Raw genomic sequence first — 17,432 nt, forward strand, 5'->3', positions numbered from 1 at the left:
AGATGGTGGGATTACGTTGGTAGCAGCTGAACTACTGCATCGCAGAAAAATAAGATTATACTTAGAAACAAGAGAAAATGGGTTAATTTTACCTGATATTAAATATTTTTCGTAAAAAAAAAAAAAAATCGGTTAGTATCTGTCTACTCCTTTTGCGTATCAATAGAAGAGGCAAAATTGATTTGAGTAAATCCTAAACTGTTTATATAATATATATATATATATATATATATATATATATATATATATATATATGATTGATGGTATGGTATGTGTGTTTGTATTCAGCTTTAAGCTGGTCCTATGTAGGAGCTGAATAAAACAGAAAAAATTTGTTATGCCATATACATTATACGCTGTTATATATCATATATATATATATATAGTATATAATATATATATATATATGAAACGTCGATGTTAATAATATGTATGTCATATTTAACCCCATATTTTTGTTGAGCAAAAGTACGTAACACTGCAAATTGCTTTCTTCTTTATGCATTTTCCCCAAGTCTTCTTTTCCTTGTCCAGTTACGTTTATTCCCTTGCTGTGATGTAAAGCTGTGGTCACGTTCGTTTGTTGCCCATAGTATGGTCTCCCCCTCCCCCGACCGCCACCTTCCACACCGTACGCCCTGTCAAAAGTTTATCCGAATATGTAAGAATGTGTATGTAAAGAGGGTAAGATTTCCGGTCACGAATAATTTATTTTATTCGAATTAAAAAAAAAAGGCATCGTTTGTATTTTTTTCATTTTTACCAACCGTCTGTTTTAAAATATTTTTTTTTAGCATTTAAAATGGAATTATAATGCAGTGCCGATGCCAATTAGCAGAATAAATAGCGGAGGGATGAAAATGCTGTATGAAATTTATTATAAGGCAGCGTCAACTGAAAACTGGTGATGCATTCCAGACGAACATTTTTTTCTTTTTCTTTCTTTTTCTTGTCCTGAGGCCCAGATGTATATTTCCCTCCGCTCTCTGGGCCCCCGACGTCATCGATCTCATCGCAGCCGTTTTCTCTGATGGCGATGGCGTCCGTTTTCTATAATGGCCCATTTATTTCAATATTCGTTTTTCTTCGATATTGTTGCTTTAAAGGTGCTGCATACCGAATGAGTGTGATGAAAGGGATCTAACGAGTGCGTAGGCCTTCGTTTCGGGGTCACAAACGTGTTAGTTAGCCTTTAGCGAGCGATAAGCATGGCCAGCGTTCTCCCCCATCGGAGCGGGAGTGGACCCGACCAAGACGCCGCGGAGGCCGCCATTTTCGCCTCTTTGTTCGTGAAGTTGAGTGTTATTTGTCGCCGTATGTGTGAGTTTTGGCTCGTTATAGACCGTCCAACATCTTCGGCGTAGTTGTCAACGACATCCTTCGTCAGGAGAAGGAAGGAGGAGGCGTTTGGACCGATCGCCGGGGGGAAGTTGAAAATGTAAGTAGTTTGTATAGGGAGTTCGCCCTTGGTGTGTGTCAGTAGAGTGGAGATTCCTCCGCCATTACCGAGTACACGACTTTCGACCCAGCTGAGCGCACGTAAGGGCCAAATTATTATCCACGCCTGATCGTAAGGGTCAAGTTACACACACACACAGCTCCCAGAGAGCCCAAAATATCTCGGCATGTGTCAGTGAGAGGGACTTAGCAAGCTAAGACACAGTGGTGCTCTGCCTCTAAGAACCGAAATGTCAAATTGTGGCAACCGATAGATAGTGCGGCCAGAGTTGTTCCTTTTTCAGGGGAGTCGCTCACGGAATTGTCGGGCCATTTTTTCAGCTTTTGGCAAGCGTGTGTGTTTGTGTGTGTGTGTCTGGCTGTAGCGTGGGCGTGTGTGTGTGTATGTGAGTGTGTTTATGTACGCGTGTAGCAGCTTTTACCCTCCAGGAATTGGATGCAATACACAGCACTTGTCACTGCTAGATGGAAATGCTATTAATTGTGCTTCGTTTAAAGAGAAAGAGAGGGAGGGGGAGGGGGGAGACAGCAGACCCTGGAAATGGGGGGTGTTTGAGAGGAAAGGGACCTTCATTTAATCACTATTTTTACCCGATCCTCGCCTTTCAACACATGGATGCAAGCACTTGTGATTGACAATGGGAAATGTAGTAAAGCACTGTATTGTTCAGGTGGAGTATAGTTTTTTTGCTTTTTTGTTTTTTCTTCCTGTGAATGCTGACAGAAGCCGAAGAGAAGTGATGCTGCGATATGCCTTGGCTGTCCATGGCGGCATCTCTAGCGTCGTCTGAATGATTTTAAGAATGGATTATTAAGATTGTACTTTGAAAGCTTCTACCTACCTGTTTTGTCTGTGTGTATGTGGGTGTTTGTGTACGTATGTCCCTGTTCAGTTTGTCATGTGTAGTGTGTGCTGCGAAATATACAGCCCTGACAGAGACGCATATATATATATATATATATATATATATATATATATAATATATATATATATATATATATATATATAGTGTCTGTGTGTGTGAATGAGCCCTAGGTTTTGTCCTTTCCATTTCACTTGTGTGTACGTACGTGCACGGTTATGTATATATACGTAGGTATGTGTATGTAGCATTGCATATTTCATTGAATGCTTGTTGTGCCTTTGTGGGAATTAATCTACAGTCTAGACAAGCTAGATCATTGTTGGGGGGGCGGGGGGGAGTTGTCCTTGAAATGTATGAATGTTAGATGAGCGGGTTTCTTTTTAAAAGTATTAAAGCGTCATATCAATAAATTCGTCTGAATATGTGCACTTGTTGCTTATTTATATCAGTGTAGCTAGAATCCCTGTGTGCATTTTGTTTTACGTAAAACACGTTGTTGATTTTTTTTATGAATGAAAGAGAAGCGTGTGCGTGAACGCCCATTCGTTTGAAAATGATTTATTTCTATTACGTTACTTTTTTATTTCGTAAATTTCGTTTTATCGATAAAATATATTTCAAAATAATTCAAAGCGAGCTGACGACTAAATTCCATTGTTATTGTGTTGGAGGATAAGAATTAGGTCGTTGACTGCATAATGATGAGTGGACATGTGTATAAAACGTCAAGTCTGGAACTCCCGTTACGTCGTGCTGTATTTTGATCCTTATTGTAGAGCGTCGTGTGGTCAGTGTTTGCTTGCTTTTGGCCTTCAGGGGAGAGGTGCCAAGTCGTTTGTTTTAATAGGTCATCCAGTGATGCCATGTTGAGGTTGGTCTGACGCGTAAATTAGATCGCTTGAGTTTGATTTTTTAAAATAAAGTGTTAATTTTGTTTTAGATAGGAATTATTACAGAATTTTTTTGCTTACTATGACCGTTAATTGTGCATTATGCTTATTTTAATACTACCTATTTAATAACGGTTGCAGCTTTCCAGTTCCGTATTATTTTGTGTTGAAAAGCGTAATCAAATGCACAGTAATCATGATAATGATGTACAAAACTGATACGTGAGAGGACAAAATGATAAGGAACGCACGTTTGCGTGCTGTAAGGTCATTGTACTGCTGCGTTGTCTTCAAGTTTTATTAATGACATTGGTTGACTTATGACCATTGCAAACCTGTCTAATTTGACAGCTTCCTTCGTGGAATTAACGATGGTGGCTCCGCATGAAGTTTCACATATAGTTTATTTTAACATTATTCGTTGAGACCTCTCTCTCTCTCTCTCTCTCTCTCTCTCTCTCTCTCTCTCTCTCTCTCTCTCTCTCTCTCTCTCCTGACTGCTGTTTTGATTTTGATTTGTGAAGTTTTTTTTTTTTAGGTCATATGCTGTTGCTTGACTTTTTGTGGTATGGTGCTGTTTGTTTATATGAATATTTTATTCGTTACTTTATTCTCTCTCTCTCATCTCCTCCTCTCTCCTCTCTCTCTCGCTCTCCTCTCTCTCTCTCTCTCTCTCTCTCTCTCTCTCTCAGAATTACTACTTTAATCCAATTGGCTGTCGAATTTGTCGCGTCAATCCTGTTTTTTATAGACCTGTTATATTTTAATCTGATAGCGCGTAGTTATAAATTAATTAATCAAGCTACAAAAGAGATGATTGTTTGAGTAGCCTAGATCTTTATCGAATGCGCGCGCGTATGTGTGTGTGTGTGTGTGTGCATACGTATGAAAAATGTGCAGTAATCATAACTCCGTTTATCGCATTGGTTTAGTGATGTTATTAATGGAATTATATAATGACTATTGTCAAAGAAAATTGGTAATGTTATGAAGGTTAAAGCTGAGATGCCCATTACGTGAAAAACGTATAAAGTAAAGTTTGTAACTTATAACACAATCGTATATTTCTATTGTTATTAGGCTGACTTTTGGTATTGGAATGAAATGGAATATAGAGTTTAAGCCAAACGGTGGGACCTTTGCGGTCATTCAGCTCTGGAAAGGGAATTGAGAGTAGGTTGGTTTGAAAGGTGTAACAGGAGGAAAACCTCAAGGCAGTTGTTTTATGAAGTAATCGGTAGGAGAGGGTGGATAGCAAGATGGAAGAAATAGAAACGGAGGTACAGTAAAGTTTACTTTGTTATTTCGGATAACACTACTTCATTTACGATCAGTACTTGATATTAAGGAAAGACGTGTTCTTCAAGGTGGTATTTTTATGCTTAGTTCCTCTCCGGAAGTCAGTTAAATGTCAGTTTAATTTATTTGAACGCTATTTATAAAAGCTTGGGTGTGTGAGTACCAATCTTATCAGGACAATGGTTTGCTGTTATGCAAAATCAAGCGTGTACACACATCATATTCATAAATTATATACACACACATAAATATGATGGGTATTCCTAATAATGTTTTTTTTTTTTTCTGTGTTATTACTATATATTGACTTTCCTTCAAGGTGTATTATAGGTGTTACATAAATAGTGCAGAGTCAGGCTCTTTATGTGGTTGTAATTTACCTTATGTTTTGAATTTTCATTGTTCATTTTTGAATGTTGGAAGAACATATTTTAGCTTCAGATAGTTTTGTTGTAATTGAAAGACAGAAGAGAAAATGTGAAATCAAGAGTTACATAGAATTGAGTTTGAATTTGTCATGTTTCCTAAAATGAACACATATTTGAAATATTTTGTGGTACTGTTATATCTTGGTATTTTCAAGTTGAGTTATTTCAAGATGAAATGTTTTATTTGGAATAACTTCTAAGTGTATCTTGAAATTTTACTGATGTCTAGCCTTATTCTGCCCGAAAATGGAAGACAGCAGTATTTGCAAAAATATCAAACAGAAAAATGGTGCAGTTTTCCCTTGCCTTACCACTGATTTTGCAGAGACAGCAAATGAGACCCCTCTAACTACAGTGGAAAGCATTGAACAATCATTCTGAAACTGCAGTAACTTGTGTATTGGTGATTCATGAGCCCAATAGGTGGCATATCTCAATTTCTCAAATTTTGCAGATGCTGCAGTTTTCCAATGTATGGCAGTATTGATAATACTGTATTTTGAAATTTCCTTTATTCTAATAAATTCTATGTACCATTGCAGTAGTTTCTCGGGAATTTTGCCATTTACTTGAGATTCAATCTTCTAGGAAAATTGTTTTAAGTGTGATTGATTTCCAGTGAGCCATGGAAGCCCATGGACCGGCGGAAAAAGAAGCAAGTGAAGTTTTACGCTCATTCAACATGCTTGGGGCACCACCCTCTACACAGGTTGGTCCATAGATGTTTTTGACTCTCTTTCTTTCTCTCTCACACACACAAAGCAACACTGTCTCATGCTTGGAACACCACCCTCCACCTAGGATGGTCTAGAGGTGTTTTTGATTCTCTCTCTCTCATAATGCCCATTTGATGTCAGCACTGCAACAGCAACATTCACATGTTAATAGTGCACAGTTCTTATGACTACAATACAGTATGATTTTATAATTTATTTCTTTCATGTCATCTTTGTCAATATTGTCAAGTGAGATACAGTTGTGTGCTGAAATCGGCAAAATGCAACAGTTGCTGTTTCTTATGGAATTCTGTTTTTACAGAACGAACCACAGAATTTGTCCACTGCCACATCTCAGCCCATGGTCATGGTTCCTCCCCACCCCCCTCCGCAGTGGCACATCCATTCACAGCCCCTCCACTTGATGGCCTACCAGGTAAGAATTGGGGAGGAAGTAATATTTTTTGTTTTTATGTACTGAAGTTATTGAACTGAAATTTTAAGAGGTGCCATTATTCCCTGGAGAGAAAGAAGCCTTTGATTACTCATGAGAAAAGGGATATTAATACCCAAAAAAAAGGAAGAACTTTTCAACTGTACATTTTTTCAACAAAAAAATATTGTCAATGATCCTTGAATACTTGGTAGCCCAAATGTATGCTTGCTTGTAGGTAGACTTCTCACCGAAGAAAGAAATTCTCCATTTTGAAGCTTACCAATTACACCCACAGAAAGAATTTAGGTATTTCTATATAAGCATTCCGCATCGTTCGTCCCCGCAAATACGAAAGCCACCAGGAATTGGGGCATCAAATGTATTTCGCCATGTTTAGTACGAGCCCCTTGGGGGCTAATTACAGTCGTCCGAATAAATATTACTTGAAATTCTTGTTCAGGAGGTAAAACTGCATAGAAAAACTGCAACTGCCACAGTCTAGGCCGCCGTGGAATAGTAATATAGATCTACCAGAACTTATTCTGCTATGTAGTCACATGGTTCTGTCCGCAAATGCCCTAGGTTAATAATAGCACTGAAAATGGCACTTCACTTCTGTACCATCTCATGTCACAATTCAGCACTATTGAGTGCATTGCCTCAGGCTCCCCTCAGTTATTTTGTTTAAATTAAAAATTTTATTTAGTGCCATGAAATTGGTTAGAAATAGATGTAAGATAGATGTAAGATGAGTTAATCAGTATAGTATAGTTAATGCATTGTTATTTGAAACGCTTAACTAAACCATTAAGATACATTTCTAGATTTCAATAGAGCCTACCTGAAGTGATTGTTAAGCGAGTTGTAAAATTTGGAGCAAGACTAGTTAAGAAAATTGGACAACTAGGTAGAAGGTGACAAGGAAAATATGGCAAGCAAAAATGAACAATGCCGAATACCTGCTCAGTATTCATTAGACTAGGTATTGCTCTTCAAACATTGATGCTTTAGGGGTATACTAGATCTACCCATGCTGGATCATTATTACTCTCTCTGGGTGTCACAGGTATCCCAAGATGATTATCTTAAAATTAGAATCCTCAAAATGCTGATTTCATTCATATGCTGTTGATAAGTAGCATTTTTTAGAATTTCATTGAAGATTCCATACTGGGCTCTTCCATAAGCCTTAAGAAAATAGTATTTTCAAAGATGCTGCATTACTACCTCACCCATCTGATTTACTTTTATCATTTATTTATATTTTATGGAACTGTGCTTCTTTTGTTGATGTGTAAATTGGTACAATGTACAGTGTTAACTGCAGTAATAATATGTCTAAAAAAAGAGACATCTTAGTAATCTTGAGTCAAGGATCATGTAGGGAATTCCTGATTCAAGATGAAACTGGAAATAGAGTATCAGATTGATATATGTATATGATTACGTGACACCCTCACTGCTTGATCCTGTGATTCTATACTTTTATGCACCTTTTAATAATCGTATACTGTAATAGAATCAGGTAGTCCAGTTATTCAAGACAGGCAAATTTACTTTTGCACTTCATATTTTACGACAATTGTTTTTGAAAATATTTCTTCTTTTTATCCAGCATGTTTATTAGCTGTGACCTATTGAAGTACATTTAAAGCTTTAAAGATCTTAAATCTCCAGACACACTTATGTACCTATAATCAACTGAGTGATCAAGTTAAACTGTTCTTCATTGATCTTGCATAGTTGGTGATGATCATTCTTTTATTGAGCAACTATTACTGATTGTCGTTTTTGTGTGTTTTGAGCATTTTTACCTTATTTTGATGTGCTGTGTCATTGATTAGGACAATATTGTTACAGATTACATAAATATTGGATTTAAAGTTATCCTTTTCATATATTTTTTTTATTCATTTGGCACTTAAGACATTAATTTGGGTGATTGGTGATTTAGTAATGTTGTACTGTATGTATTTGCAACTTGCCAGAACCAGCTTATGTAGTAACCTGAAACAATTTTCTTCATTTTACCTTATCTGATGGCTAGGTCCGTCGTCATAATGAATAATTTCTGAATATGATACCCTGAATAACCATTCTTTAAGGAGAGCAGTTAGGTACAGAAAGCAAACCTGAAATAAGACCTTTTTAACTGTAAACTAAAGAGAGCTAAGTACAACTAACTCCATTCTTGTTAGCATTAGGAAAGGGTATCGTTTATATCTACATATCATCTTGAGGGGTTGAAAATGACCTTCTTTGGGTAATTTTCTTTGGTTTTAGCTTGAAGATAACAGATTTTCCTGGCAAATTTATGCAAAGGATAATTTTATTTAAATGATCGTATATACAAGTATGTGTAACATCAACATCATATTTACAGCCTCAAGGAAACCAACCGATTCAACAAAATAATGACAACAGTCAACAGCAACAACAACAGCCACCACCAAATGGCCAGCCGCCACCTCCTCAGGGGCCTCCTCCTCAAGGTCCCCCCCAGCCAGGTCCTCCTCAGATCTCACACATGACAGCAGATCAACTTTCACAGCTTCAGCCACCTCCTCTTGAGCATTCAATTTGGTCTACTACAGACATGGGTAAGGGATTGCTTGGTTCATCATACATTACAGGTGTTTTGATAATCCTCATTGTATGGAGCTTTATACATAATTACAAATTAGCTTTAATGGGAACATCAGTTCCAAACTTTGGAGGATTTGTTCTTAACAAGGGAAAATTGAAGAAGTTTGGAAGGTAGGGGGGAATAGGTGGGAAGAGATTTAAAGGAACAGCTGAAAAGTCAGAGACAGAAAGCAGTGAAACTGGGGACTGAAGGAATGCTGCAGAGATTCGGTAGTACCACATACAGTTTTTTGTAAACAGTAGCGCTGTAGGCTATACCCTCAAAACATTAGTGTTTGGGATTGTAGGTTTGCAGATCCTAACCTGGTGTTACTATTGCCTTGGAAAGTAAGCTGCCAATATGTCTATCATTTTTTTTCTTGCTTGAAACATATACAATGCTGTTGAAGTTTGTAAGAGTGAGAGCTATAGTAACTACATACCAATTACAAAAAAAGGCATTTTGCATAATTACTTAATTTTACTTAATTTGGATTATTGAATGGACAATGTAGTACTGGTTTTTGTGTTCCACATTGAATTTCACTGTACATTACTTGAGTCATAGTGAAGTAGAATAAAAATTGATCGTAGACCTTAGTTCACTTGATGTTATCAGGAATATATTCCTGATTCCTATTGGCTAACTGGTTACAAATTATAATAATATTAGGAAAAAAGCATGTTCTTGTTTGGGGATGAAACTGCTAGAGTTAATAAAGTCCAAGCCCTTCATTGTGAATGATAAATACTAATTTGGAATAAAATGGTTATTATATTTATACACTACAATAGTTTTCAAGTAAATAATGTACTACTTTTTTTTTTTTTTACAAAAATTAAAGTTTCTAACAATAGTAAATAAAAAATCACACAAGTTATTCTTCAGAAAATGTAATATCCCTGTTTTGACTCAAGTTGTTATTCATGGGAAGATGAACCGTGCCAATTTTATGGTAAAATACAGTAATGGTTTTTTTTGCGAAGTACTGTCTTAGTAGGGTAGTTTGAGGGTTAAGTGAGATTGTAGTAGCAAATGAAAATGGATTTGTGGGGCTGTTGGTGAGTGTAGGCTGTGAAAAGTCAGAGTCATCCTTCTCAGCTTGTTAAGCTTTGTCTCAGATATTACAAATTCGTTAGGATTAATTGTATTTTACTGCAGTTTTCTGGTAAATGTGTGATACTCTTCTTGGCCCTTGGTAAATGATAGTACAGTGCATAGTGGTTCTTCATGGTGTCTCTATGGCCATACAGCTAGGCCTCCCTACCATAGTGACAAGCATGAAGAAGGCAGTAGTTGCAATGGAAATTGTTAATGACTTAGGTTATATTCATGATGTGGGCTTTGAGGTAAGAAGATAGCAATAGTGGTGGTGATAGAGGCACTAATGAAGGAGAAAAATTATAATTAATAATAAGGCTTAATACTACAAGAAAATTTGTTGTTCTAAGTTTAAAATCAAGTAGTATTAGTGATTAGAGCAGTGTTCATGACCTAGATTATGTTCATATGTAGCCATGAGTGGTGATGGTACACTACTGATGGGGATGGAAGCATTAATGTTGGTAAATAATTAAAAGTTAATTTTATTAATGATAAAATTAAGATGAGTAGGGCAAAATACTATAAGAACAACAGTTCATCAATTACCTTGAAGTATAAAAATTTGAAGGTTTTAAATTATTGAACAACAAAGGCATGGTAAACAGAATACTGGATTGCTGGACCTGACCCAATTTTCTGACAATTTTTATATTGGCATAAGAACACCTTAGAATGAACGTACTCATTTTTTAAGAACAAATGCTTCATGTGAACTCCTGTCAGAGTCTAGATTTGTGGCTGGGTTGTCTTGTCAAAGAATTTTATTAGTTCTCAGTTGTGGTGGTATGTTCTATTACCCATACTATTATTATAGGAATTAGGGAAAAGACCTCTTAATTCAGTAGCATTGATCTCATAATTCAATAGCATTGAAAATAATGTCTGTTTTCACGGCTTTCATGGTTGTTTCATCAGTGTAGCTAGGATATCAAGTTTCCTAAGGGCATATAGAGTTGTCTGTTGTATTAGTTTTATTACCTCTGAACAGGATAACTTTATATGGTTCTAGGAAACTTGATACACCAGCCACACACTAATGAAGAGATGATTGTAAGAAGAATAGAGAATACTATATAGTATAAATTGAATGCCGTAGAAACATCCATTATATTAATATTACAGTACAATACTATCATTATTATTAATTTGTTGTTGTTGTTAGATGAATATACATTCAGATGGAACCCATATTTTCAATGAAAAGGGCAGAAGTACTGTATTGTCAAATACTGAAGGAATTATGGCAAAGCAGCCAATAACCAAATTTGTGCATAAATATTGATATAGAAACATTAAGAAAAGTAAAGACAAAGGACATGAGACTGTATGATACAATTGCAATCTTTGTCAAGCGTAGGAAAAAATTATATTTTGCAGCTATTTTACACCTTTGTTTATTGCTATAACTACACTGTTAAATTATCTCGGTGTTGTACATTCACTTTATTGCAATGGTATATCACTTTCTCCACCTTTTTGTGCTACACTCACAATAGGTAATACTAAAGGGTCTTTGCAGCTTCCTAGATGGTTTTGAGTAACAAACCTTATCCAGGTTCTAGAAATTTCTTATTTTGCTCATGCTGGTTTTATTTCTCACCACTGACATGAGTTTTGGCTTTGATAATAAGACCACACAATTTACTTATGATGCCATTCTAGTTGCAGTTATTGGCAGTATGCAGTAGTTTTAGCTTGTGATATTGTTATAGCAGAATAGTAATAAATTCTGGAATGTGATTTAGCATCAGCAAAGTTAAGACTTGATTGTTTAGCTATTGTTATGGTACTTTCACTCCATAGCATTGTGCATTAGTAGTGCTTTGGTGTACAGTAATTCTTTTTTATTTTAAGTTATCATTGTCTGTAAGACCATGTTTCAAATATATTAGTCACTTATTTGTAGGAATAGTTTCCTCTTGTGATGGTATCTAAAATACATCCCAAGGTGTAAAACATTCATAGCATATCTTTTGAAGATTGATTCAGTGTATAGGACCTTTCTTCAAATTTGAAGGCTATTTTTGATTGTCTCTTTATATTATAGCTTCCGTACAAGCATCATAAAACTAAAGGTTTCTGTTCGTGATTCACATATGAAGTACAGTATGTGGATTATTCAAATTTCTAGTAGATATTTTGTTTTGCAATGCCTTCAGTATCTACAAGGTTAAGGGGGAAAGTAAGTATTAGGTGGATGTTGTGGGATGGTTAGGTGGTATCAAGGTCATATTGAAACATTCATGAAAAAATATTTTGACAATATTTTTTGGTTTCCTTAATTGCAAATAATTAATTCTTGGTAGCACTTTGCACTAGCCAAGTGCCAGTTTAATACTGAACTTTTTTTTTCACATCATTTATGGATACTAAGGCTTTAGGTGTATGTACAATAGAATACAATTTAAAATTAGGTCTACAATAGAATATACTTTAAAATATAATAAATGAAATTTTCACTTAAGTTTTTGTCATTAAATTTTGCCTCTATTTTGCAGATGGTCAGAATGGGATGAACTCTAATTACAATATGAATGATATGCAAAGTCAAGAAGGGGACAACAACATGAGTGTTAACGATGAGGAGCAGGAAACCAAACCCAAAATCAAAAAAGAGGTGAAGAAGAAGAGGAAACTTGCAGATCTGTTAGCAGAAGGCATCGATCCTACGAAGTTGGAAGAGAACAGTGATCAAGTGAGAGATCGTTTTGAGAAAGGTTGTGAATGTGAAGGGGACAACTGTTTTAAGAACATGAATCCTGAGTTTGTGTTCAGGCATAGACTGAATATTGCAGAGCTAACGAAAAATGAACATGACATGTATCTCATGGGAGTCACTATGGCTTGTCTGGCTAACCCTGAAGAGACTTCGCGTCACAAGGAGAGAAAGAGACTCAGGGCATCCTATGTGTTTCAAGGCAAGAAAGTTTGTTTGGATGCCTTTCTTTATTTAGAGAACTGCACACATTATCAGCTCAAAGCCATTAGGAAGCACGTTATGGTGAATGGAGTAACTCCTAGAGTACATGGTAATCATGGTAAGAAGCCTCCAAATACATTCCCACTTGATACTTATCAACATGCTGCTGCATTCTTACAGAGTTATATCGCTAGGTACTCGCCAAACACAAATACCCCTAAGAAGCCCAACAAAACCGGGAAGTCTCCTCCAGTGTACTTGCCGGCAGACATTACCCGAAAGAAAATTCATAATGCTTACAAGGAATATTGTGAACATTTTGAACCAGATGTGAAGGTGATGGGTTATTCCTCATTCAGACATTTTATGAAAGAACAATTTCCGAACGTTAAGTTCTTCCGTATGGACAAAAAGGCTGAGAGATCTCAAGGTCAGAGTGATGATGACGACGATGAGAACGATAATGGCACTGGTGCTCAGCCTACTGCTCCTCCACAGGATCAGAGGCAAGATCAGCGAGTGGAAGCAGGGGCACAGCAGGTCATGCAGCAGCAGCAACAACAGCAACAACAACAGCAGCAGCAGCAACAACAACAGCAACAGCAGCAGCAACAACAACAGCAGCAACAGCAGCAGCAACAGCCTCAACAAACGCAGCCTCCTCAGGAACCACCCAAAGATGCCCGCAACACGCCACCTGTCACAGCAGCACCAACTGTTTCTGTTCCTCCCAACACACATCCTGGTCCTGGGGTACCAGTTTCAATGCCCCATGCCCCTATAAGCAGCAATTATCCTGCATACTCACATGTACAACTGCCCCTTAACCTGCAAACGCAGCAGCCTTTGTATTCAGCTTGTATGCAACCAGGAATGTTCCCTCCAGGGCAAGCACCAACACAAGTGAGACCAACAGGGTTTCCATACACCAGCTTGTAGGAGAAGGAGAGATTTTTCAGCTTGAAATGGTATACTGCAAGGTGTTGGTCTGTATTTTGCCTTAAGTGTTGGACTATTACAAAGCATTGCCTAAAAGGGTTTTGTGTACAATACACGTTAGCTGCAGGAATATATTTTATTTTAATCTGAAAGGGTAGCAACCTTTGATACTTGTGAGAGGTATAGGTGAGGAATGTTTCGAAGTTTCTTATATGAGCCAAGTTGTACCTGTTTTTCTCTTTTAACTTATTCAGTCTTTAGTGGCTGGGACACTATGTACGTTATCTAATGTACCACAGTGAAGGAAGTATTTTGAATTTTACTTTTGTTTTTATTTATTTTTTCTTTAGGTGTGTCAGGTTTTATACAGTTGACCCCCACCTATTTGGGGACTGAATTCGCAGATTAACCTATTCACGAATTTTTCTGTGGAACGTATATCCACATTATTCATGGAAAATTTGCCTATTCGTGGAATTTTTCTTAGTAAAATATTCACTAATTACTGTAATTTCATGATATTTTTGTGACAAATACATTTTTCAGGATAAAACTATTGAAATAGGCAGGTATAAGTGTTTTTAGAGGGGCTTTTTGGTGTTTGGACTATCAAAATAGGCAGTTACAACCATTTTTAGAGGGGTACAAGTATTCACAGGGTGTTGTGATCCCTATCCCTTGCGAATCCTGGGGGTCAACTGTACATAAATACGAGGAAGTGCTTTCAACATGACACATGGATTAACATGTATGGAAATCCAGGAATATGTAAATTAAGAAACTGTCACCAAAACACTTAAGAAAGCCAGTAATACTGAAACTTCAAGAGTAGTCTACCAGTCTAAAGAAGTTTAAAGGTAATGAAAAGAAGTTGTGAAAAAAATGCCAAAAGGTAAAACTAAAGATATACATTGTTGCATACACACATGATTACATTAATCATTTCCTTCTTTTTTTAGTTCACAAAGTCTTTTTCTGTCTTAAAAATACAGCTATGACTCAGCCAATGTGGGCATATCTGTTTGGAAATATTTACGGGTGGTCTTACACAGACAGCGTGATGCCAAACATAAAATTCTGCTGACTAGGAATTTGCAACTAATGGCATATGAAGCCAAAACCTCACAATGCACACATGTAGAGTGCTACTAGATGGTGTGGAAAGTGTAATGTTGGAAGTCCAGGAAGATGATAAAAAGGTTAATTTCTGCATGTCAAGAATATGTGCCTGTTTTACTTCATACTTCCATTCAATGATTCACGGATTCATGTTCATCATCAGCCTCATCGTTTTATTCATCATATTCATAACACCTTTGTAATAGAAATAAGCATCATTGATCATAGGCTGTTTTCTTGTATTTTTTGAGTGTTCCCTGTTTGTTCTAAGAATCTGTATTAATTGGAGTTTTTTTATATAGAAGTAATGACGCTAGAAAACTTAGCTGTTTTGTTAAAACATCGTCTCTCTATGATAGCCCCACTATTTTTATTCTCCCATTTGCCCCTGAAATTTAGTTTTTACTCTCGATTAAAGATTTCAGGTTGCAGTGCTGATAATTTGATCTCATATTCTCAAAGCAGATATGGAATACCCAAGTGCTAAAGAAAACTGCTAATTGATCACATTTGTACTTTCAGGTCCATGCTTACTATAAGGGCATTGCGTACTATTTGTACAGAGTTCCAAGCCATTGCACTGGCCTTAGCTTTACGATTTAATTAGGTAGGTATAGTAGCGTAATATGTTCATGTAATCTCCGTAGTTCGTCATGACGACTCATTCCAGGATGGGCATTACAGTATTTCAATTTTTAGATACTAATAGTTAATTATTATTACTTCTTGAAGAGAAGTTAGATTTAGACAACATAGTTCAAGTTATGGCTTTGCCAAGTTCCCTCATCAAAAAGATGTACTTTTTTTATCTTATTCTTATTGAAGCAAAGCCTTCTCTATATTAAATGCAGTTTGTTAAACCAGAAGAAATGTTATAGACATTTAATTTGATGTGCCTTGTTGTAACTGGGCAACAAAGTTTATATATAATAGCAAAATAATAAAAAAGAATCCAAGTGCCAAACATGGGCACCAGTGTGCTCTCACTAGGACTTCTCACTCAGAGGTTTTGTTTTTCAAGAAAAAAATTACATTGATGTTGATATTTTTTATATAACATATAAATGAAATTTGATGGTAGCTGTAAATATTTATTTTTTATCAACAGAGTGATTGTTTGTTGATGGAAAGAGTTGATAAATCTCCTGATTGTACAGTATATATAGAAAGCAGTATTAACTAATTCTAAGCAGCTGCTCTTTCTTTTTCTTAACATTTTATCCAAAGCTTTACTTTGAAAGTCTTGGGGGTTCCTCAGCTGTTGTGACTTGCCCTTGACTTTTGGTAGGTTACAATATTTTCATCCTTGTCCTGTCTGTGTGTTTTAGCGGCAAATTGCAGTTTATTCTGCATCAGAATACCTAATTCAATTACATTTTATGGAATGTACCTGATTATTCTTTGGAAGTATTTGTTTTAGGAAGTGGAAGAAGTGAGTGTTTTAATATATGTAGCCTATGCTCCTTAGGTCTTGAATTATTAATGAGTGATCAATTTATAGTTATGTTATAATTTGTAAATTGCATTGTCTCTTACAGTGACTTGGAGTATCTTTTTTCCAAGATTTTATAAATGTAATGAGTTGATTGTTGCACATGGTAACAAATGTTCAGCAAGGTAAATTGAGTAATTGATGAACTTTTTCTTGACTAAATTTTTCTAAGTACATATACTTATACTGCAAGGTAGTTGCTTAATATTTTATTAGTTGTATGCCTCAGTTGGGCATTAAGTAATGCGATTATTTAAATAAAACTTACATAAAAACACTGCTCTTCATAGGAGTATTTGAGCTTGTTCAAAACGTCCAGATGCACACTTTCTTTGACTTTTTGTTTTTGCCAAAGTCCATGGCTATTGCAGCTCTTTATCTTTAATATAAAAATGACAGAAGAAGCAGAAGGACAGCTGTGCTTAGATTTCAAACAATTTTCTCCTATATAATTAATATAATTAAAAGTCCTTTCATATATGATGGTCCACATCAGCTAATAATTTTGTTTTTACCAGCCCCCGTGATTATCTGGTCTCTAGGATTTGTTGACAATAGCATATATTTTTAGAAATATACTGTACAGGAGAAACTAGAGGAAATCAAAAGTGTTCTCTAACAGGGGATTAGAGGTGTGATGCTGCTCTCTTACGGCTTCATTGGTTGATTAATGATTGGTTTTTAGAATTACATAACTTTAGCATTTTTTATAATAATTGAAAATGTAATTTTTTATTATAATTATAAAAAAGGGGAATTCATTTGGTTTTAAGTCAAAATTTGGGATATCTAAATACAGTGGGATTTAAATGTTATTTTATGCAATAATTTTCTTTTGCCTTAAGAGGAAGTTGTAGGTGCATACAACTGGTTGTATCCATGAGTAACTTTTCCATGAAATTGAAATAGTACTTTTGTATAAAATGATAACAAATGTAATAGAATAAAAACTGTGATATGAAAGTACATGTGCTGGTTTTGTTAACATCTCTTCTTAAGCTGTGGCGCTCCTTAGTAAGAATATATACCTATTCACATAACAACCTACAAATATTTTCAGTAAACTGAATGCTTGCAGTTGTGAATTCACTTGGCTGTCAGAATTTATTGACTAGTTTAAGTCTTTGTCAGTACCATAG

General features: G+C 35.9%; 2 protein-coding genes across 13 annotated transcripts in view; both read left to right on the forward strand.

The window, feature by feature from the left end:
- Positions 1-17,432, forward strand: part of LOC135223457 (guanine nucleotide exchange factor DBS-like) — a 743,217-nt gene that overhangs the window by 496,893 nt on the left and 228,892 nt on the right. The window lies entirely within an intron of this gene.
- On the forward strand, positions 1,257-17,259 carry LOC135223456 (uncharacterized). 7 transcript variants are annotated; one of them, XM_064261872.1, is made up of 5 exons: positions 1,257-1,438; positions 5,530-5,650; positions 5,992-6,093; positions 8,477-8,693; positions 12,322-17,259. In XM_064261872.1, the coding sequence occupies exons 2-5, from the start codon at positions 5,567-5,569 to the stop codon at positions 13,680-13,682; spliced, it is 1,764 nt and encodes a 587-aa protein (XP_064117942.1). In that variant the 5' UTR covers positions 1,257-1,438; positions 5,530-5,566; the 3' UTR covers positions 13,683-17,259. The 7 variants fall into 7 exon arrangements, with proteins under 7 accessions (XP_064117942.1, XP_064117938.1, XP_064117936.1 ...); XM_064261868.1 differs by having other exon boundaries at positions 1,258-1,438; positions 5,980-6,093; XM_064261866.1 differs by having other exon boundaries at positions 1,258-1,438; positions 5,561-5,650; positions 5,980-6,093.

Source organism: Macrobrachium nipponense, chromosome 10 (genome assembly GCF_015104395.2).
Source record: "Macrobrachium nipponense isolate FS-2020 chromosome 10, ASM1510439v2, whole genome shotgun sequence".
Classification (NCBI taxonomy): domain Eukaryota; kingdom Metazoa; phylum Arthropoda; class Malacostraca; order Decapoda; family Palaemonidae; genus Macrobrachium; species Macrobrachium nipponense.